This window comes from Daphnia pulicaria, chromosome 5 (assembly GCF_021234035.1).
Source record: "Daphnia pulicaria isolate SC F1-1A chromosome 5, SC_F0-13Bv2, whole genome shotgun sequence".
In the NCBI taxonomy this organism is placed as follows: domain Eukaryota; kingdom Metazoa; phylum Arthropoda; class Branchiopoda; order Diplostraca; family Daphniidae; genus Daphnia; species Daphnia pulicaria.
Genome location: NC_060917.1, coordinates 1,821,081 through 1,842,842, shown reverse-complemented (window position 1 = coordinate 1,842,842; position 21,762 = coordinate 1,821,081). Strand labels below are relative to the sequence as shown.

Sequence of the window (21,762 nt, the reverse complement as noted above, 5' to 3'; positions counted from 1 at the left end):
CGAAAAGGGCAAAGTAACAGTTTTACAATTGAGCTCTTGCTCTTGAAGCAGGCAGATGCCTCCAAGAAGAAATTGACGCTGACAAGACTCAGCTCGGCCCCTGTTCCTTTCACCGTCTTAAGCATGGCCAGCAATCCAGGAAGATGTACTGGACGTTTGCGGCTTGAAGGAAGTTCACGTCATGACGCTGACTTTAGGTGGATCGGTCCAAGACCATTTGGCATTGCATCCGCAGTTGGAGATGGGAAACTTTATCATCAAAGCAGTCTGGCTGCCCGCTAGTAAGTGTGACGCAATCGAATTGATCAAAAATGTGAAACAATCAATTTTACGAGGAATTTTTATTTGTTATTAGATGCCACTCGGCTGGCCGTCATCACCACCGATTTGTCAAAATTTATTACTTGTCTGTTGACGTTTTAAGTCCGCGCAGTACTTTTTCCTGTTGTCCAGTGGCAAAGTTCGTGACTGTGCTTTCTGGTTCCGACAAGACGGCGCCCAGTTAACTTTTTTCATCTCGTCGTCCGGCTACATCTTTTGGCAACCGCTCAGTCAAGAGAGCTCAGCCCGTCACGGCCCGTTTTACGTGACCAACATACTGGACGTGACTCATCCTGAAGTGAAGGAGAGCAACTTCCAAACGGGAGGCGGTGGCGAAAAAAAAAAAAACTGGGAAAGAAACTTTGAAACTGGGAACGCCATCATCGAGTTCGAGCACGCCCTTGCAGTCTACTAGACCTCATCAGCCGCTTTGCCAATGGGCCAAAGTCCAGGGACACCCGGTAATATCTCATTCTGATTTACTTAAAACCTCTCAATTTATTTCATGTTTCTTGTCGTTTCCAGGGATTGTTGCTGACTGACTCAAAGCTCTTACACTCCGGTTGTCATCAAAGTGGAAATCAAAGTGGTGCCCTCCAAAGTCAAAGTAACGGACTTGATGTTTTACTAATTTCTTTATTTTATTTTATTTTTTTTTTTACACAGGCCTAGCTGTTTCAGTTTTTTTCGACCAATCATATTAACTCAATCAACTATAATGGACAAGGAAAATATTATTAATGTACAAGAGTAATAGAGTATTAATGCACGAATTCTCCAAACCATATGGATAACTAATAGCTACAAGTTGCATTGATTTTTCAGGCTCCCAGATAGGTAATAGTTGATACTACTAGAGTTGGGATTGAACATGCTTTTTTGGTAGAGTCACACCATGTTGGGAACTGGAATATATTTCACTGTATTTGCTGCAAAATGGATACCCATGCAATTCCTTATTCCACTCGCCAACCATTCTGGCTAAACCCCATCCTTGTGGTATGTCTTGTGGATTATTCTGTGCTCTTTGAGACAATAACTCCCAGTTGTTAAATTTTTAAATATTAGGTTGATCCAAATCAAATCTTGAAACTGCAACAAACTGAAAGATTTTCTTCAATTTACAAGGTTGTTCTGTCCTGGCTTGGAAACTCTGGACCATCTTCTCCAAGGAAATTTTCCAGGTTATTGCGATATTTATTGACATGAAAGGAAATAAATAATCGAGTAAATAATATTTATATTTTTTTTTACAGACAAAGGATCCCAATTAGATCAAATTGCTGCCACCATTCAACAAATGATGTCTAGTTATTTGAAAAAGTAGGATGAAACGGTAGAGGCAAATATCCTGAGATATACTGAGCAACAGGAAGCAACTCTTTTAGCCTTAGAGACGTGAACGAGTCAGACAGGATCGGAATACACTTTCATTGTAACTTCGCTATTAGATTTAAATAATTTTGATTTGGGTTTTATTACAATGAATTACTTGTTGTATATTTAAGGTTACTTGCTCTAAAAGAAACACCTATAGGGAAGAATATGCAGTCATTGAGCCTCAACAGGATCAAAGCCACTACACCCACTAGAATTTGGGTCGTTTAATTTCACTTCTCCAACCAAAGTGAGGATAATACTTACAAATTGATTTTTGGAAACGAAATCACACAAGTCCTTTTTTTTTAAATATGAAATTCCTGCTTTGCCTTTTAAACGCGGCTTTTCGACTAATCCTGATGACGATATCTTCGAATATGACCTAGATTATTTGGACAATCGAAATCCTTTTGATGGAACTACCGATCCTGATAGTGAAGGTAAGCCGGTTGCTCATTTTTAACAAAACAAAAGTTAACTATTTATTTGTGTGAAGACTGTGAACGTATTTTGGGATGGAAGAATCATGTTATGCTGTAGGACCCGGTCGCCATCCTTTGAGGTCAGACGATGATAGTGCCGTGGCCAAATCTCTTCCTATGCGAGTACCTGATATGTCAAGTTATCGTGTACAGGACATAGATATTGACAAAGATAAAGTACAGAATACTGAATGAATGCTGACATGAAGCTGGACATTGACAAGTTGGCCGCCAACGATCTCGACTTGATCGATTCGGCCTCTCTTCAATCCGGCTCCCATTTCAAGTTCTCCTTCACGCCTGACGTCAATGACATGCTCATGGATATTGGCATCTCTAACAACGCCAATAGCATCGACTACTAGACGTCTCAGGCTAGCTGGAAGGAAGCGTAGAAGAAAAGGGTAGTAGTTGTGTGCTCTTTGGCTTGGAACGTGAACTATTATTTTATGTAAATTACTTGTTTCAGGTGCCAACATTTTTCTTACCGACGTTGGCATTTGTTTTAAAGACAGGTGATTTTGGTTGTGCCGCTAAAATCAAATCACAAACAACCATCTTTGGAGAAATGCAAGGTTTTGAACTTGGCACTCAAGGTAAAAGAATTTTAATTTATATCAACAAAAAAATAACTTAATTCTAATCCGAATTTATTAGTATTCATGGCTCCGGAAGTTTTTATGCATACGAAGAATGGGGGCCACGGACGCGCGGCCGACATCTGGATTGTGGGTTGTGTGGTGATAGAAATGGCAACAGGAAAAGTAATTCAAATCAGCGAGAGTGTTTGGTAAACTCATAAAATGTTTTTCCTTTGGCACATTATAGGGGAGGCCTTGGGTATGAACTCGAATCAAATTACGCTATTATGTTCAAAGTTGGGATGGGAGAAGTACCTCCTGCGCCACCTATGCTCAGTGAAGAGGGCCAAGCGTTTCTATCTCATCTTCTTCATTATGATCCGAAACAAAGAGAAAGCGCATCAGCTAATCTGCTCGAACACAATTTTCTAAAAGTAAGCCAGTTTTAGTCATTCATACTCGGAATCATTTTTTACCTTTCTGGTGATCATTAGGTCTATCAGGAAGACGACCGTGTGGGATTTTCTTTACGAAACATTCTTTGAAGCTTTAAGTGCAACAATGATGGATCTTTCCACAATGAACTGGAATCCAGAAGTACCAGCGTTTTGTAACTCGACAACACGACAATATTCACTCAAAATGGATGAAGCATGTTTCACCTTTCATCACATTAATAATCAGTACACAACACAAGAACTGGAGATTTGGGGACAATCCAGCAAATGCCAGGAGGTGGGATAAAAACAACATCTCGTAGCACAACATTCAATGATTCAAGTTGTTGTTGTGTTGCTAAAGTGTCAATTTTAACATGTGTACTTTTATATAGTGTCCAATGTGGAAATTTGCTTCTTTGAAATCTGGACGCACAGCTGTTTTGACCGTAAATACTACATATCCTACATTATTCCAGGTGAAACAACATGAACTATCAGTTTGCAAGTGAGTTATTATTATTTTTTTAAATATCCTACCTTTGTGATTCACAATTTTTGATTTTTTTTACAGTTTCAGCCAACATTTTGGTGAATTCGGACAATACTCCATGAATGCCAGCTCTGAGGGATGTGGTGATGTGGAATTAAATGTTCCTCCAGTGAATATTTACCTTCGTAAGGACACAATATGTCATAGACTGCTCTGTACCTCCAATAATTGTTTTTATTTCTTAGCTCTATTGTGGGCATCCTTGTGCATTTTCTTTTTGTTTATTGTGTGGGGTTTGAATTGCATCATGCAAGAACGATACAACCCTTGCTATCTATCTAACTGGTTCTGCAGTTCCAGTACATCTGAGGCTTCATTACTTATCCCAGATACTTCAGCTCAACAGGCAAATCCAATCCGATATCGCATCCGATGCCTTGACACTTTTCGTGGGTAAAACTCTTTAACTTTAAACATAATTAAGCAATTATCAGTCTAATTTTAACTTAACACAACACATCTTTTCAAGGCTTACCATTGTTTTCATGATAATAGTGAATTATGGCGGCGGAGGTATTTATTATTTAGACTTGAGACATTTTGTCAGGATGCTGAAGAGGTCGTAATATAAAATTCCTATGCAGGTTATTGGTTCTTTGAACATTCGCCTTGGAATGGAATTACGATTGCCGACGTTATTTTCCCTTGGTAATGAACGAACAGCATCAAATATTTGGTTCTCTTCCATGTTTTAACCTTAATCTTTTTATTTCAGTTTTGTTTGGATATTGGGCGCCAGCTGTGTTCTGTCTCTCAATTCACAGCTCCGACGTGCCCTTAGCAAACAACGAATTTTGTATAGCACAGTTCGTCGCTCTGTCGCTATGCTCGTTATAGGTCTCGTGTTAAACTCTCTGAGTAACGATAAAATTAAAACCTTCATAATTCCAGGAGTCCTTCAAAGGATGTCGTTCGTTTACCTCATCGTTGCCTTAATCGAACTTACAGGATTCGATCCCGAAGATAATCAAAGGGTAATTTTAGATATATGAATTAAACCCAATAGAAACGTGTTTGAGTATTCACGCTAATTTGTATCAACAGTACGCATGGTTCGCACCTATACGTGATATTGTGTGCTCTTGGCGGCAGTGGATCATAGTGACTGTGTTTGTTTCAACCCAATTACTCATCACTTTCTTGCTTCCTGTTCCGGACTGCCCTCTGTGAGTTTATATTTTCCCTCATTACTCAAACGATAGAGTCATTCATTGAACGCAATCGCCTCGTTTTGTTCCATTTCTATAGAGGCTATACGGGAGCTGGCGGACTTGAGAAAAACGGTCTGTACAGAAATTGTACTGGAGGTGCAGCTCGTCTTGTTGACGTTTCTCTGTTTGGAAACGATCACATTTACAAGAGGCCAACCCCGCGAGCTATTTATGACACCACTCTTGCTTTTGATCCTGAAGGTTTGTCTTTCTTTCACTCCCTCCGTTTCTGCGCCTACCTTGAAATGTCTTAAAATGACGAAGAAAGTCTGTTTTTGAACTTGTTTTTTATTTTATACATTTTTTTTTTCAACTTTCAGAGTTCTTGGAGGGCTAACATGTGTCTTGTGTGCTTATTTAGGAGCAGAGGCCGCAAAAGTGCTTTTGGTATTCCCAGCAAACAAACAGAGAATTGTACGGTGGATGTTATGGGCCTTAGTAACAGTAAGTAGTAAAATAGAATACTAAGAGGTGAATTCTTAGTTCGAGGGTTGTATAGCAGTTGTTTTGGTTTTTTTTCAAAAGGCATTGTCAGGAGGGATCCTTAGTCACTTTAAAATCGATGACGGACCCATCCCGATCAACAAGAACCTGTCCTTGTCGTACGTGCTGGTCACGAGTTCCATAGCATTTATACTCCTCACCATTTTGTACGTCTTCATCGATGTCTTATCGTGGTGGTCTGGAGCCCCTTTTCGCTACGCAGGTAAATGAAAAAATTCCCCCTTTTTTTTTATAGGATTCCGGGCAAATTTATGTAACACATTTTTCCGGCATGATCTCAACAATACGCACATCCTCCATACCACACGTAGTTTTTAAATTGTAGATCGTTATATTTGTTTGTTACTTACAGCCTAAAACTTCGTTTTAAAGTAGCTTGGTTGGGAAATATTTCAAATTGATCATATTCCAACATTATATTTTTTGTTTATTTCATAGGAGACGTTACAAAAAGCTCGGCAGGCATAATTTGAAAACTCTACGGTGTTGATGGATTGTAATGCACCATCACCAAGTCGTGGAAACGCCACATTATCGACTTTACCGCACCGTCCATCTACGCGTTTTGTTGCAGCTTCGACACCGACATTAACTCCCCAACCAGCAAATCGTCCGCAACAAAAAATGTATCTACGCCTGAAATCTCATTCGATGATTGATTTACATGATTTGCAATGGTTGACAGTTGGCACATGGCATCATTAACAAATAACAACTTATAAATTTGAAATTGAAATCCACCGTGACTCTTTTATTTCTTTTCAACAATGACATCGTAAGAGTCATCTAGTGTAGGTAACACCAGCTTGTGAGCATGATTTCGTTTGTCCACTGTCAAGGTCATGGTAGCTGAGTTAAAAAATCGAAATGTGCGGGCAAATGAGGGATCAGCCGAAGGCGACGACATATATAAGAAATAATTGACTGTCATATCTATTATAAGTTATTAGCTTATGGGTTCGAATTTCTGGTTGTAAACAAGCTAACAACCAGACGACGTGTAATTGGGACAAAATCAACTTGAAATGTGAAAAAACTTGTGACAACATCAAAACGAATCAAATGTACAGTTGATCCGTTTTTTGTATTACTCTTTTATCGCGAATTGAAAAAGAGGAAAGGAGACGTTTTGCATAGCAACTTTCAATTAAAAAACAATTTGGAAAAATAAAAACTTTAAAGAAAAGGACAACACTCATAATTAGGATAGCGTTGGAGGAACTGAAGAAAGAAAAGGCAGTATAAAGAATTTTAGATTAAACTTCAGAATGAGAAACCTCCTTCGGACGATGAAAATGGCTGGTTCTTGTTCTTGATTTCTTATATTGCAAGGAGTGGGCACAAGTCGACCCCACGGGGAGGGGAGGCATTAGTTGCAGGGGGCAATCATCCAAAAGCCCGATGTCGATCGCGCTGACTTGTCTTCAAAAGACAACTGTCGAAATAAATAAATACAAAGATTAATTCGAAATAAATAAGAATTTTCAGTTATAGAAAGTTGTCAACACAAACACTCTGAATCTGGACAGTTGTGATAATCATCGTATTATTACGAAACACAAGCCATAAAAACCGATAAAACGAATCATTTTACGTGAGTGGAGAAGTACCGCTCCAGAATAGCCAGCGACTTGCGACGAATCTCGGTATTTTCGTTGCTCTTTAAAGCCATGATGCAATCCAATCTCCCACATTTTTTCGCGTGAAGCGAAAATTTCTCCACTTCGTCAATTTTCTCGGCTACCTCAAAAATAAGAGCCAAGCAATCTAACACTTTCAGGATAATGTAGGTTTCTTTTCCCTTCAACAAAGTGCATAGCGAAGCGATGGCACTGAACTGGTACGACAAAGCGTCGGCATTGCCACCTGCAATTATTAAGAAAAAAAGTTAAAATCGATCGGCAACAGACAAACTGAAATGAATTACCCAAAGTGATGTTGGTGATGTCCCAAGCTGCTTCCTTTTGACATTTCAAGTTATGCCTTTCCTCGGAACGCCCACCAACAGACGAGTACACGGCAATTGTTGATGCAATTTTAGCAGCCAACTGGACGGTATAGATATCGGGAAGAACAAGCAACTTGGCCAGCAACGGGCAGGCACCAGCTGCCAGGACGGAATCAGCATTGGTGTCACTTTCTGTTACGATGCTGCGGATTGTGAAGAGAACGGGTTGGATGACGTCCTCTTCATTGTGCTCAAGCAACGAAACGACCGCGAAGTCCGCATAATGGCGCTGTTCTCGTTTTCTATTCCCTACTCTTCCTCTCTCTCATTCTCTCATTATCTTTATTGTTTCCTACTTTCCCCACCGCCCACGCTTAGCGCTCATATTAGCTTTCAATTCATTATTTAGTCTGCGTCTGCCCATCATCTAGTCTGCACTCTGCAGCCAGCCCTCCTTCTACATTCTACCGGCCGTTCAGCAAGTCAAGCCTTGTCCCAGTGCACATCAGCTGCTTGTTCTTCCTGTCCAACTCTCTTCTAGACTTTAGCCATGGCAGATAAAAATCCTGAATGTATTCCTGTGACGTCCCCCCAAAAGATTAATTCATGGAAGGAACAAAGGAAAACATTTCGTCGACAAATCACCATAACATGCAAGAAGATCATCGCCGCCGTAAACGACGATGATTCGCGAGGAGATCTAGAGGGGTTGATGGCAAAACTCGAAATTATCCATCGTGAAATCGACATAATCCACACGAAACTTCAAAACGAAGTCTTTGACCAGAAGAAACTCATAGAGAACGAGAAAGAACATCTTGTTTACATGAAGACTATCAGAGAAGCCTACGAAAAGGCGGAATACGTGAACACCATTAAGCCAGTAGCTGAACCTGAAGTTATCCCAGATATTCTTTTTGATCCTGACACGAAAAAAGGTTACGTGAGAGGCGAGTTTCTTGGAAAGGTGAGAGAAAACTTTAAGCAATTCAACTTGGCAATTGTATTGACTTTTACTATTGTCTATGAGTTCTTTCTTGTTTCTTCACCACGTTTCTTCTCTAAAGAAGTTCATAAGCTTCCCTTGAACGAGTGAAGACGGTCGTGTAGGCCGTAGGTCAGAAAGTTTTTGATTTGCCAATCTATTCGATAATCATTTTACACGCTGTCTTGATAATTGAAAAGTCGAGCATTTTATTGCCCCATTCCATCTTAATTTATTCCATCAGTGTCGATTTTAATTACGAACTTCGAAATTTATTCCATCAAGGCAGAAGCAGGCGTCAAGGTCGAACCAGCCACTGCCGACACACTATTTCCGGCAGTTCCATCAGGCCCATTGCATCGACAACTGCTCCGTGACTTGCAAAAACAACTTCTGAAACTTTCCACCTCGAAACCTGAGGTGAACAACGAGAAAGTTCCATTCCTCATGGGTACGACTATTTTCTAGTTCCGCATCAACAAATTTCATAACAACTTTGTTTCATCTTAAGATGAGGCCGAAGATCCTGCTGCCATTCCGAAGGTGTGGGTTTCCAAATGGGTCGACTATTCTGACAAGTACGGCTTTGCCTACCTGTTGAGTGACGACACGATCGGTGTCAATTTCAACGATATCACCAAGCTGTTATTGCACGTCGATGGAAAGTAAGTTGGAACGCTATTTCGTTTTGAGTTTAAAAACTTTTTTTTTCCGCCGAGTGACGTCATTACATTGCTCAAACGAATGCATCTTTATTCTGTCTTTAGAGCCATTCAGTATATTGAACGAAATGGTATGGCAAAGTACTATACACTGGACAAATACCCTGATGTGTTGAAGAAAAAGATGAATCTGTTGGCTTTCTTTCAGTCGTACTTGAAAGGATCCGTGATGAAAGTAGAGGCCAGTTCGAAAGAAGAAAAATTTGAGCCCAAATTTGGACTTCGACTTCCATTCCTTCGGCATTGGTTCCGTACCCCGCCGGCCCTCGTAATGCATCTCGCTAATGGCACGTTACAGGTAAATCATATTCGGAGGTTTAAAATGCTTCACCTTACTACCTATTTCTGTCACTATTCTACAGGTTTACTATTTCCAAGATCACGTCAAAATTATTCTGTGTCCGGTGATGGGTGCTGTTACAATAATCGATGAAAAAAAAAATTTCCGAACATACCGGCTGACCACTCTAGCTAAATACGGTTGTTCAACCGATTTGCTACAGCGTTTGAAATTCGTGGGAAATGATATTATCCCTAAAATGATTTTTTAGTAGACAAATATTTGCCCAAATGCCCTCCCAGCTCTTATGTTTTATTCTTTCATATTTTTATATAATTAATTTCATAATGTGAAACTGCTTTGAGTTGTTTTTAAAGGTGAAAAAGAAATCTTAACATCTATCCTGTATTGGCTGTATACTTCAAATTCTTTCTCTTTTATGGTTTCGTTTTAGAAATGGTAACCCACATTATTCTTATTTTTCCTAATTAATAAACGTAATTTTTTAAATATCGAACATTGTTCCAATCGTTCATCGCACTAAAAATATCATAGGTCTACAGCATCGGCCAGTCAACGCACGGTCGCCCCTGTAAGTGTTGGGGAAGCTGGAATGAACTACATGCACTGATCGGAGAAATCTACGTGGACGGAAACATAAACTTAAAATATTCAGGGTATGTGTGAATGTAGACGGAAAAGTATCGCTTCAAAATGTAAATAAAAAAGGCGGAAAACTAAACTGATGTGGAAACGGAAGATGAACTAATACGGGAAGCTAACGCAAAAAGCACAAGTTCAAAATGAGTACATATCCAAAATAGGATAATAAAAAACCAAAAAAAAATAATAATGTTGGAGGACTTCGTGCGTCATCCAATCTATTTTTCAATAAAGTGGTGTATGCTCAGAAGACAAAATATATGCCACGACCAGCGGTATTCCAGAGGTTCGTTGGTTCCAGCTGGCGACCCGCAACCCACTTCCCTAGTGGCACATTTCCTCCCTTGGACGTCCATGGCACGTCTGTACATCCGAGCCATATCCCCATCCATTTTGAAAATTTTGGATCAACAGAAGATAGCTATTGGATATCTATCATCGATATCCAATAGATATCCCTTTTTTGTCTTTTAGTTTATCCACCCGACGTATATTATGCATATATAATTTATTATTAACTAATGCGCTGATAGATAATAAAACAAGAAACTCGTCGCACTCAGAATTTTAATGTTAATACTTAGTATGTAGTATCGTAGGGAAAACTAATATACAGTAAACAAAACAATAAGATGTAAATGAAAAGAAAGGTTTATTTAATGAAAAATGAAATTCATAGTATACAATCATTAGACAACAACAAAGATGCAACGTATGATTGTGGTTTCTCTGGAGTTAATTTCAAAAGAAAAGAAGCGTCGGTTCTCAGGGGGGCATTCAATTCAGGAAATACTATAAAAATACTATTTCTCTTGTTTACATTAGGCCTGTAAGACACACCTTCAGTGACGCATTTCAAACAACTGAAATAGCCCGTGTGGCCTTTGATGGACAAAATGAATGATAAAGCTGGGCGATCACAAATAAAGGCCACAATCGTAACGAATACAATTATTAAACAATATTCAAAACCTGTGACCTCCAACAGCGTAGCCTCTTCTACGAAATCCGCGAGATAGATATTGACATCTATGGGTTTCTTTGGTCCCCAATAAACACCGATGATAAAAGGCTTAGATCTTTTCACCCAAGCAATCTTCCCTAATATAGGCCAAAACTGACTGCTGCCACTTTTCGCGATAGGTATACCATCAATGTTCACAAAAATCTTTATGTCAGAACCCATATCACGTCCTAAAGTTTGGAGGGACCGTGACAAACCCTTGGCAATTCCAAAATGAAAATATGAACCAGGATCGACTAACTTTACTGGAACGTTGCGTACGGACTTGAGAAGAGTGCGGTAGTCTTTAGGGATAGACTCGTAACTAGGATGTTTTCGGAGAATCACCAGCAGCTTGTTAACATGCGTCCGTGGTATGTTGCAGTAAACTGTCCAAGCAGCCAAGTCTCGGATCAACTGTTCCTGTTCTGTCACTGCGGGTGGTAATAAATATTCGTCTTCCCATTCTCCAAATCCCAATCTTCTCTACGGTCTTCTCCTTCAGGTTCACCTTCGGGATCACTTCCATATTCGTAGGAGTCGTATGAATCTTGACTACTATCATATTGGGAATCGCAGTCTGTGAGAAGGTGAAGATCGACTGTTTCTTGAAGAGATGAGTCAACAAAATCGTGAGAAGGTGGCGGTGAATCGTGAAATGATGCGCCAAGTTCTTCTTCTTCACTCTCGACTAACGGTGTCGGTTGAAGAGGTGGTGTTATTGAGCCGTGAATTAGTGCTCCTTCCGCTTCAAGGTGAGCGGCATCTTCCCTGATTCTGTTGCGCAGTTGTCTCTCACTGACAATGGTTCTCTGTTTTCTTCTCATTGCTGATTGCCGAGCGTCTATTTAATCTGAAAATACAATTATAGAAACTGTAATTAATTCATAGCAAAAATAAATTATGAAATAGGGATTAAGTTTACCAGCGCTAAAGCTTCATGCAGTAGAGAAAATTCTTACAGCGATAAATCACTGACTGTTGACAGCAGCATATGTTAGGTTGTTCACATGAGTTGTATACATGTGATTCAAGAAAGCAACGTGAAGTTTTGGATTCTATTAAAACATAAATTAAGACAATTTAGAGAAGCTGAAAGTATAGTAATGGACAAAAATTAATCGATAAAATAGGGGAAAGGTTTACCAGCATTAACCAATCTTGAAATCAAGAGAGCAAGAACTCGATGAGAAAGCACTAGCAGCAGTTGGGAGATATATCCAACACAAGATAAAGATGAAACAATCTTGAAGTCAAGACGAGAGCAATATCTCTTGAGAAAGCACGTTGTTAGAGCTACCAAACACACGATAAACATGTTTGCTGCTTCATTATCTGTAATGGCGTAATGTAATGGCATAAAATTAAACTATAAGCGATCATTAATAAAAATTCCACTTACGGCTGAAAGAATATCAATAATAATGATGATGTTGCTAAAAGTTAACCACAAAAATAGCTGTAAGTTATTTACGAGCGTTAGAAAAAATGGTAACCATTTGACAATGAAAAGAATGAGATCGCGTCTTTAAGATGCACCGTTGCCGGTTGATAAATATTATTACGCTTTAGGTAAAATCTAGTAAAATAAATAACATCGTTCATTGCGTAAAGTTTTTGACTGTGTATGAGGTTTTAATAAAATTTATATTCTATTTAACAATACCATTCATAACAATATTATGATTTAATTTAACATGTAATTAAGGCGCTATATGAACCGGGAACTGGCAACATACGTACCACTTCCGATCTATGCAGTCGAAGCTTCTTTCATTTTGACGCGTCTTACAATCTCTTACACTAATGTGTTCAACGTTCAATCGTCTCTTATCCTCTTGATCAGTAATTTTAAAGTGTTAAAGCAGCACTACTTAGCTAATAACGGTAACTATTGCTGTTTATTACTATTGAATGGTTTTAGTTTTTCAATCCCCATATTTATGTAGTTCATACATGTACTGCCACGCATTGTCGTTTTAACGCTAATTTCTTTTCCTAGATAGCTAGTATGGCCGGAGTATACAATTCATTTCACATAGCTGACTTATGGATAGCAGGCTCTACGAAAGAAGTCTGTATTGTTCATGATCTCTGGTTGTTAGATGATGGGATGGCATGCCTTTGGCCACCGGCTTCCATGAAGGTTACATCACATGTAAAGCTTCAAAAGCTGCTGCGTTTGAACACAAAGCCATCATCAATTTGGATTCATTATTTCTGTAAAGTTCGCAAGTCTTTTGGTAAGTTAGAAATCAAAACACACAATTGTGTAAGTCAATCTTATTCGCTTAAAATTTACTGATAGTTTATTTATCCTTCCTTACAGAAACCTTAGAAAATGCCGAACTATTTTTCAACTCAAGAAATGTGGAATTGAGTGAACAATCAGCTGCTGAAGAAACAGAAAAAATTCCCTTGAAAAGAGCCAGAAGACCAACAGAAAGATACTCACCAACTCTAAGCTCAAATGAGTCATCTAGTGCATCGGAATCTGATGAAGAAGCAGAAGCTGCTTCAAAATCAGCAGCTAGTAGCATCAATCGAAGTTATTCTGCCAGACACTATCTGCAGTTACCTAATATTCCAATGCCCTCTGCTCCATCTATCATTTCCGGGCTCTCCCCGTCTTTAGAGGCTCTTACTGGGGTTATTAATGGATCATTGGAATCAACTAGTAGTAGAGGTCTCAATTTTATTGTTTTAATTTCAGTTCTCTTAATTAATACTTGTCCTTTTTTCACATTCCAGCAACCAGAAAGAATGTGGACAAAACACAGCCGCAACAAACCCAATCTTCTCTCTTCGCTGGCATGCCGTTGCATGACAAGTCATTGTGCCATGTTGCTTATCCTTCCGCGAATCCTGTGCGTCAAAAAAGGTCTAAGCTTACAGCTAACGAGTGCCCTCCTCCATTGATGCGTCCCAGCCACAATCCCGCTACTAATAGAAATCTCGCTGCTAATAGAAATCCTACTGCTAATAGAAATCCCTCTGTTACACAACCGGTATTCGGTCCTACCGCTCCACTTACTGTCAGTGTTCCTTCCCCGGTTCAGGTTAGCTCCTTGCTCCAACGGCCATCTTAAAATCGAGGGAATCAGTTTCAATCAGTGCTGATAAACATGTTAACAAAGCAACAAACTCAAATTGACGTATTAATTCTGAACCAACAAGCGTCATCAGCTGATGCAACAATTGACCAAATGCCAGAATGGTTGCCGATCAACGACTACATGCAATTCCAGAGACTCAACAGGACTTTAGCATTTACTCCAGGTAAAGAGAACAAAGTTCGAGACAAACTGGTAATAACTTTGTACTTCATTTACAACAATAATCTTTAACTTTTCCGTTTGTAATTTACAGCTGGCTTACTTCAATTTTATTCATGGGAAAACTGCTGCTAATATGATGACTCGTTGCATGGGTGCACTATTCACTAATTCTATGGCTGGAGATTTGAACTGGAACGGATTAGCTCGGGAAGGTGTAGCAAAACGAAAATTTGGCGATTCAGAAAGCCAAAAACTAATTCACCGTAATTAATACTACTCTGTTTAATAGTTTATTTTTTAATATGAAGCCTTAATAATGATGCATTTAAATTTTAGTTGCTGTCAACCGGCGATTCCCACAAGCTTCAAAGTTTGAAATGGAGAAGGACTCCAAGGATTTTCTCCGACACGCCCCAGCGCGCGTCAAGCAAACTGCAGCCAGAGCTGAGAAAGAGGAAGCAGCTATGGTTGCACATGCTGCTGGTGTTGCAGCCGGTGCACGTCATCCCTTGGATCACAGTTACGATAATGTTGAAAGTAATAACTACTAGAAGTAATTAGTGGAAATCAACATTCGACTATTTTATGTGTGACGAATTTATTGTTCAAAAACTGAGAAACCTTACTTTAATTTATTGTATTTATGTCTCTGTTTTTGTACCGTTTATCAGCAATACACACAATAGTCGAACTCGAATAAAACTAAATGTTTATTTTTATATATCCATGTAGGAAAGAGGAGGGGAAATTCTAGTTCGATAAGTAAATTTAAGGGCAACAATTACCTCATAAAACGAGTCCCGGGGTTATTTTTAAGACGTCGTGGGGTTATTTATAAGACGTCTCTGGTAAATAGAAAAATTCGTCTGTAAGACATCTCAGTGACTTGGTATGGAACGGTAATTAAGACGTCCACAATACATCCAGATGTCATCTATTGGGATCAACACAAAACCAAGGGTGGACATCCACAGGCCATCGTGTGCCACTAGGGTTGTTGAGACAGTATGTTGTGTGCTAGTACCTGACCAACTAGGATACCCTAATGGCGAGTCAACATGCATAGCATGAACAGCCACAACACACACCGTGTCAACCTTACACACACCACATTAAAAAAAATAAGAAAGCAAAACAGCACACCCTAGAAGGCTCTACCCCCCAAAAAGCTATTATCTAAAACCAAAATCAAAATTTTTCTTGCGTTGGCGGCACCTAGAAATTAACAGTATAAAAAATTATGCAAATGTGACGATTGTTTTATTTATAATTGGTTTTACCTTTTGTATATGGTACATGTCATATACAATGATTTCCTATAATGGCGTCTATATTGACAGCTACGTGTGTGTTATATTCACGCCCCCATCATGTAAACAAATATAGGGCATTAATTACATTTGTCCCAAAATTACAACGTATGAAATAAAAATAGAATTTTACTCACAATTTTACGTGTGTATGTCGAAGAAAACAGGTAATCCAAAATAATCCAAATCACAAAGCACTATTCACATATCACTATCACTATACACGAACGAACGAAAGTATACTGACACAAACGTCCAACGAAACAAATTAAAAACAATCAGGCCGCAGCGCCTCTGTTGGGGGTAGTCGACCAGCCGTCAGGAATGGGTTGGGTTGCTCCAGCCGTCAGAAAGGGGATAGCTTTGCTCCATCCGCCAGAAAGAAGGAGGGTACCCCAGCCGTCAGCCGTCAGAGCGCCCCTATCGGCCCGACGGTGCAATAGGACAAAACCTCATTCGACTATGCACCGTCAGCGGTCAGCCTGACGGTGCAATAGAATTTTCGATCCTGGCACGAAAAAACGTTACGTGAGAGGCCAGTTACTTGGAAAGGTAAGGGAAAAGTTGAAGTAATGTAACTTAGCAATTGAAATAACAAATGGCTTTCATCTTGATTGAATAACTAGGGTAGGCTTACCAAATGCTATGAGCTCTCAGACAGCGCTACCAACCAGACATTTGCTGGCAAAATAGTTTCCAAGCAGCTTTCGCAAAAGCAGCATCAGAAGGATAAGATGGCCCAGGAGATTTCTATTCATCGCTTGCTGGTCCATATAAACATTGTTGGATTTCACAGCTTTTTTTGAGGACAGCAACTTTGTCTTCATTGTTTTGGAGCTTTGAAAAAGAAGGGTAAGTGCCTAACCATTTCATTTGGTTTTTTGAATTTGTTTATTCAATGTTGTGTTACTTTTTTAGAGTCTCATGGAGTTGCATAAAACAAGAAAAGCCATCACAGAACCTGAAGCTCGCTTTTTCATGCACCAACTTCTTCTTGGTGTTAAGCATCTCCACGAAAATAAGATCATTCACAGAATGTTTAAACTGGATAATCTTTTCCTCAATGAAGACATGGAGCTGTAGATTGGAGACTTTGGCCTTGCAACAAATATCATTCTGATGGTCATCCGTCAATCTTTTCATTTTCACATGGCTAAAGCTCTTTTCAGGTATTGAAACACTTAATTCCTCAATTAGAATAGCGTCTTCTAAAAATTAATATTTATCCAATTATGGATTGCAGAAAATTGTAGATGAATGGATTGAACAGTACAAAGTTGATCGTGACTCAGGATTGTGTGCCATAATGCAGTATGCAGTTCTTCATTAGTGCTTCTGGATGAAAAGGGAAAATAATCTCTCACATGCAAAGTAGCATGGAACATGCTGTGATAATCCGTCGTAAGACCGAAGAATTTGATGAAGTATTATACTTTTCCCATTTGATTTTCATCCATTGATTTAACTGTTGATTTCATTTCGACTAATTTAATCCTTTAGGAAAGTGATGAATACCCCATAATCATGTCTGGTCCACAATGGAAGAAATTTCGAAGTAACTTCTTTGACTTTTTTCAGATACTTGTCAAGCAATGCCAATATTCCATCATTTATGATCAGTACCTCATGGATAATGTAATTTTGCTACTTAGGCCTACTGGTCTTTCTGATTTACCAGTAAGAGTGTGTCATCATACTGCTACACTTGCTGGTAAACTATATTTTTTATAAATAGGTTGTTTTTGTTTCATCTTCACTTAATGTCAAAATATTTGTTTTAGCTATGAAATTCATGACCGCGTTGGTTGAAGTGGCTCTGACTGTATCGATTCATCTTGATAACACGTCTCGTCAGTATGAAGCAGAGCGGCAGAAAAGTAGAAAACTCGGGATGAACGAGCCAGTGATCGTCTCGAAGCGTTACTTGCCAAACACCAAGAACTTGAAAAAAACATGGAAGAAATTTAAAAAATGTTGGCTTGCACATTCAAGTCGGTTTTTGTCCATCGTTACCGAGATATTGTTCCCAATATTCGAGCCAATTGTATGGTGGAAATTGGCATTTCGATGAAGCGGTTCCCCCAAAATTTCCTCGATGACTCCTACCTCAAGTATGTATGTGGACTTTGAATGACAAAGTGAAATTTCGTGAATGAAACGGCGAGCTTCTGTGACACTTTGGTAAGCTACATGCCCATTTGTATTTCTTGATATATCATATTATCTTCTTCACTTGCTCAAAATTTTCCAGTTTCTTCTGCGACTGCGGTGCCACGGACGACAGATAATGCCAGGCTTTGGTCCGTCGACCTTCTCAGCCGGATCGAAGAAGCTCCCACTGTCCTCGAGACAGCGAGTCGGCCAGGGGCCTCCATCATACTATAACGGACCAATCGCTGCTCAAACAGTTGGGTTTCGAAGGGGCTGCCGCCATATGGCTAACGTTCCTTATCACGGGGAATTAAACGGATCTGATGGATTTGGCGATTTGCCTACCGACGACGAACATTCGGAGAGACGTCGCATCCTGACGAAACAGCTGTTGCCTTACTTAAACGAGCTCCTTCAAGTCTCTGCTGGATCCTTCGAAATTCCTGCCGCTGTTGTGGACAATCTCAACTCTATTGCCGTCCATCAAACCAGCAAGTAAACGACTTTCTCCCGTCGGTAGCCTTCAGAGTTTCCGTCGCACGCTCCAGCAACTGCACCACGAGCCCAAGACAATAGTGGCCTCTAAATCCCTCATGATCCCAACTCTGGTGTCGCAAGAAGGAACTTTCGAGAATGTCCGGATGAGTTTCACTGGAGACCAGGGCCAGACCATCAAGCAGACGCAGTTGCTTCTCTGCACACGATCTGCGCAGGGTAACAATAAACACGAGGTTTCAAATAATTTTCTCAATCAATTCTAATCCCTCTGTACTTTGTGGCTGAAAGGTTTTAATGTGCTGTTTATCTTCGTCGTACGGGCGGAGGCAACGTTTGGCCATGAGCCACGAAAAGGGCAAAGTAACAGTTTTACAATTGAGCTCTTGCTCTTGAAGCAGGCAGATGCCTCCAAGAAGAAATTGACGCTGACAAGACTCAGCTCGGCCCCTGTTCCTTTCACCGTCTTAAGCATGGCCAGCAATCCAGGAAGATGTACTGGACGTTTGCGGCTTGAAGGAAGTTCACGTCATGACGCTGACTTTAGGTGGATCGGTCCAAGACCATTTGGCATTGCATCCGCAGTTGGAGATGGGAAACTTTATCATCAAAGCAGTCTGGCTGCCCGCTAGTAAGTGTGACGCAATCGAATTGATCAAAAATGTGAAACAATCAATTTTACGAGGAATTTTTATTTGTTATTAGATGCCACTCGGCTGGCCGTCATTACCACCGATTTGTCAAAATTTATTACTTGTCTGTTGACGTTTTAAGTCCGCGCAGTACTTTTTCCTGTTGTCAAGTGGCAAAGTTCGTGACTGTGCTTTCTGGTTCCGACAAGACGGCGCCCAGTTAACTTTTTTCATCTCGTCGTCCGGCTACATCTTTTGGCAACCGCTCAGTCAAGAGAGCTCAGCCCGTCACGGCCCGTTTTACGTGACCAACATACTGGACGTGACTCATCCTGAAGTGAAGGAGAGAAACTTCCAAACGGGAGGCGGTGGCGAAAAAAAAAACTGGGAAAGAAACTTTGAAACTGGGAACGCCATCATCGAGTTCGAGCACGCCCTTGCAGTCTACTAGACCTCATCAGCCGCTTTGCCAATGGGCCAAAGTTCAGTGACACCCGGTAAACATTTCATCCTGATTTACTTAAAACCTCTCAATTTATTTCATGTTTCTTGTCGTTTCCAGGGATTGTTGTTGACTCTGACTCAAAGCTCTTACACTCCGGTGGTCATAATGGTGGAGCCGGAACGAATCCTAGTGGAGGAAATCAAAGTGGTGCCCGCCAAAGTCAAAGTAACGGACTTGTTGTTTTACTAATTTCTTTCTTTTTTTTTTTACACAGGCCTAGCTGTTTCAGTTTTTTCGACAAATCCTATTAACTCAATCAACTATGATGGACAAGGAAAATATTATTAATGTACAAGAGTAATACAGCACGATTTCTCCAAAACCATATGGACGACTAATAGCCATAAGTTGCATTGCTTTTTCAGGCTCCCAGAGAGGTGATAGTTGATACTGCTGGAGTTGGGATTGAACATGCTTTTTTGGTAGAGTCACACCATGTTGGGAACTGGAATATATTTCACTGTATTTGCTGCAAAATGGATACCCATGCAATTCCTTATTCCACTCGCCAACCATTCTTGCTAAACCCCATCCTTGTGGTATAATTTCCTGTGGATTATTCTGTACTCATTGAGACAATAACTCCCAATTGTTGAATTTTTAAATATTAGGTTGATCCTAATCAAATCTTAAAACTGCAACAAACAAAAAAAAAAAGGCTTTTTTAATTTTCAAGGTTGTTCTGCCCTGGCTTGGAAACTGGACCATCTTCTCCAAGGAAATTTTCCAGGTTATTGAGATATTTATCGACATGAAAGAAAATAAATAATATTTTATATTTTTTTATAGACAAAGGATCCCAAGCAGATCAAATTGCTGCCACCATTCAACAAATGATGTCTAGTTATTTGAAAAAGGAGGAAGAAAAGGTAGAGGCAAATATCCTGAGATATACTGAGCAACAGCAAGCAACTCTATTGGCCTCAGAGCCCCGAGTCAGACAGGATCGGAATATACTATTATTGTAACTTCGATATTAGATTTAAATAATTTTGATTTGGGTTGTATTACAATGAATTATTTGTTGAATATTTAAGGTTACTTGCTCAAAAAGAAACACCTATAGGGAAGAATATGCAGTCATTGAGCCTCAACAGGAGCGAAGTCACTCCTCCCACTACACCCACTAGAATTGGGTCGTTTAATTTCACTTCTCCAACCAATTAAGTAAGGAATACTTACACATTGATTTTTGCAACTGAAATCACACAAGTCCTTTTTTTCCATAGGAAATTCCTGCTCCGCCTTTTAAACGCGGCTTTTCGATTAATCCTCTGATGACGATATCATCGAATTTGACCCAGATTATTTGGACAATCGAAATCCTTTTGATGACACTTCCGATCCTGATAGTGAAGGTAAGTCGGTTGCTCATTTTAACAAAACAAATATTAACTATGTCTTATGTGTGAATGAATATACCCGGTTGCCAGCCTTTGATGTCAGACGATGATAGTGCCTTGGCCAAATCCCTTTCCCCCTGGATTGATGATTCCCACGTACCTCTTCTTCATCTTGGTCGCCCAGGAGCAGAAGCAACCCAGGCGGTCAATCGCATCTCAGCCTAGGCTCGTTTGGCATCAAGAGCGAGCCCGCGGTGTTTTGGTGGCCACTTTGACTCCCTAGCCGGACGCCGAGTCGGAGGACATGGACGAATCGCCCAGACACTCACGAATCGCCATTTCGGTCTCCAACGGCGGCGGAGTGGGCGGCAAAAATGGCGACTCGAATCACTCGTCGATGCGCATCAATTAGGAGCCGAGTTTGATGATGAGTTCGGCCAGCGGAAATAGTGAGTCATCGTTGGCCGACTTGGACTTGTTGACGGATCTCTTTTCCCTGCCACCCGACATGAAGCTGGACATTGACACGTTGGCCACCGTCGATCTTGACTCGATCGATTCGGCCTCCCTTTCATCCGGCTCCCATTTCGAGTTCTCCTTTACGCCTGACTTCAACGATATGCTCATCATGGATATCGGCGTCTCCAACGACTGGGTCGACAAGAGTTTCGTCAATCTCATCGACAACTAGACGTCTCAGGCTATCCGGAAGGAAGCGAAGAAGAAAAGGGTAGTAGTAGTGTGCCTTTTGGCTTTTTCATCAGCATCCCTTCTCTCCTTATTGTGCTCTCTGGCTGCTGCTATCCAGCTATCCAGCTGATTCTATCCTGCTACTACCGGCCGTGTCATCCAAATCCACACACAACCACACAACCCCGTTCACACACACATAACTTGCACACAACTCACCCTTTTTCTTCTGTTTATGTCACTCCCCGTGTGTTTGAGTGTGTGTGATTGTCATCTCGGATTGTCATT

General features: G+C 40.2%; 2 protein-coding genes and 4 long non-coding RNA genes across 7 annotated transcripts in view; 5 read left to right on the top strand and 1 right to left on the bottom strand.

The window, feature by feature from the left end:
• The window catches only part of LOC124340621, a 29,080-nt gene extending 8,476 nt beyond the window's left edge, over positions 1 to 20,604 (top strand). Inside the window, exons 6-7 of the mRNA XM_046793185.1 lie at positions 20,231 to 20,310; positions 20,479 to 20,604. Coding sequence (XP_046649141.1) covers positions 20,231 to 20,310; positions 20,479 to 20,571 — 173 coding nt within the window. The 3' untranslated portion in view covers positions 20,572 to 20,604. The remainder of the gene's footprint in view (positions 1 to 20,230; positions 20,311 to 20,478) is intronic.
• On the top strand, positions 734 to 20,081 carry LOC124341527. The gene is made up of 5 exons (XR_006918420.1): positions 734 to 782; positions 19,499 to 19,606; positions 19,656 to 19,738; positions 19,807 to 19,980; positions 20,053 to 20,081. It is a non-coding gene; the product is annotated as an uncharacterized LOC124341527 (long non-coding RNA).
• LOC124341502 lies at positions 2,408 to 6,209 on the top strand. The gene is made up of 7 exons (XR_006918389.1): positions 2,408 to 2,587; positions 2,653 to 2,779; positions 2,841 to 2,947; positions 3,012 to 3,198; positions 3,259 to 3,277; positions 5,594 to 5,671; positions 5,908 to 6,209. It is a non-coding gene; the product is annotated as an uncharacterized LOC124341502 (long non-coding RNA).
• Positions 11,532 to 12,583, bottom strand: LOC124341533. The gene is made up of 4 exons (XR_006918427.1): positions 12,473 to 12,583; positions 12,217 to 12,405; positions 11,996 to 12,128; positions 11,532 to 11,923 (listed from the first exon to the last, which is right to left on the bottom strand). It is a non-coding gene; the product is annotated as an uncharacterized LOC124341533 (long non-coding RNA).
• On the top strand, positions 12,843 to 15,324 carry LOC124341230. 2 transcript variants are annotated; one of them, XM_046794238.1, is made up of 6 exons: positions 12,843 to 12,957; positions 13,073 to 13,313; positions 13,400 to 13,756; positions 13,822 to 14,378; positions 14,440 to 14,611; positions 14,685 to 15,324. In XM_046794238.1, exons 4-6 carry the CDS (start codon positions 14,196 to 14,198, stop codon positions 14,897 to 14,899), a joined length of 570 nt encoding a protein of 189 aa, XP_046650194.1. In that variant the 5' UTR covers positions 12,843 to 12,957; positions 13,073 to 13,313; positions 13,400 to 13,756; positions 13,822 to 14,195; the 3' UTR covers positions 14,900 to 15,324. Both variants share the same exon structure in this region; 1 of them encodes a protein (XP_046650194.1).
• LOC124341491 lies at positions 16,166 to 16,762 on the top strand. The gene is made up of 3 exons (XR_006918347.1): positions 16,166 to 16,210; positions 16,285 to 16,510; positions 16,577 to 16,762. It is a non-coding gene; the product is annotated as an uncharacterized LOC124341491 (long non-coding RNA).
• Positions 20,605 to 21,762: the final 1,158 nt, after the last annotated feature.

Bases quoted from the DNA above. Each gene is read 5' to 3' on its own strand.
- LOC124341230 (XM_046794238.1), top strand. From the start codon at position 14,196: ATGTTAACAAAGCAACAAACTCAAATTGACGTATTAATTCTGAACCAA. The intron at 14,379-14,439 runs GTAATAACTTTG...TGTAATTTACAG, and splicing joins ACAAAGTTCGAGACAAACTG to CTGGCTTACTTCAATTTTAT. The intron at 14,612-14,684 runs GTAATTAATACT...TTTAAATTTTAG, and splicing joins AAGCCAAAAACTAATTCACC to TTGCTGTCAACCGGCGATTC.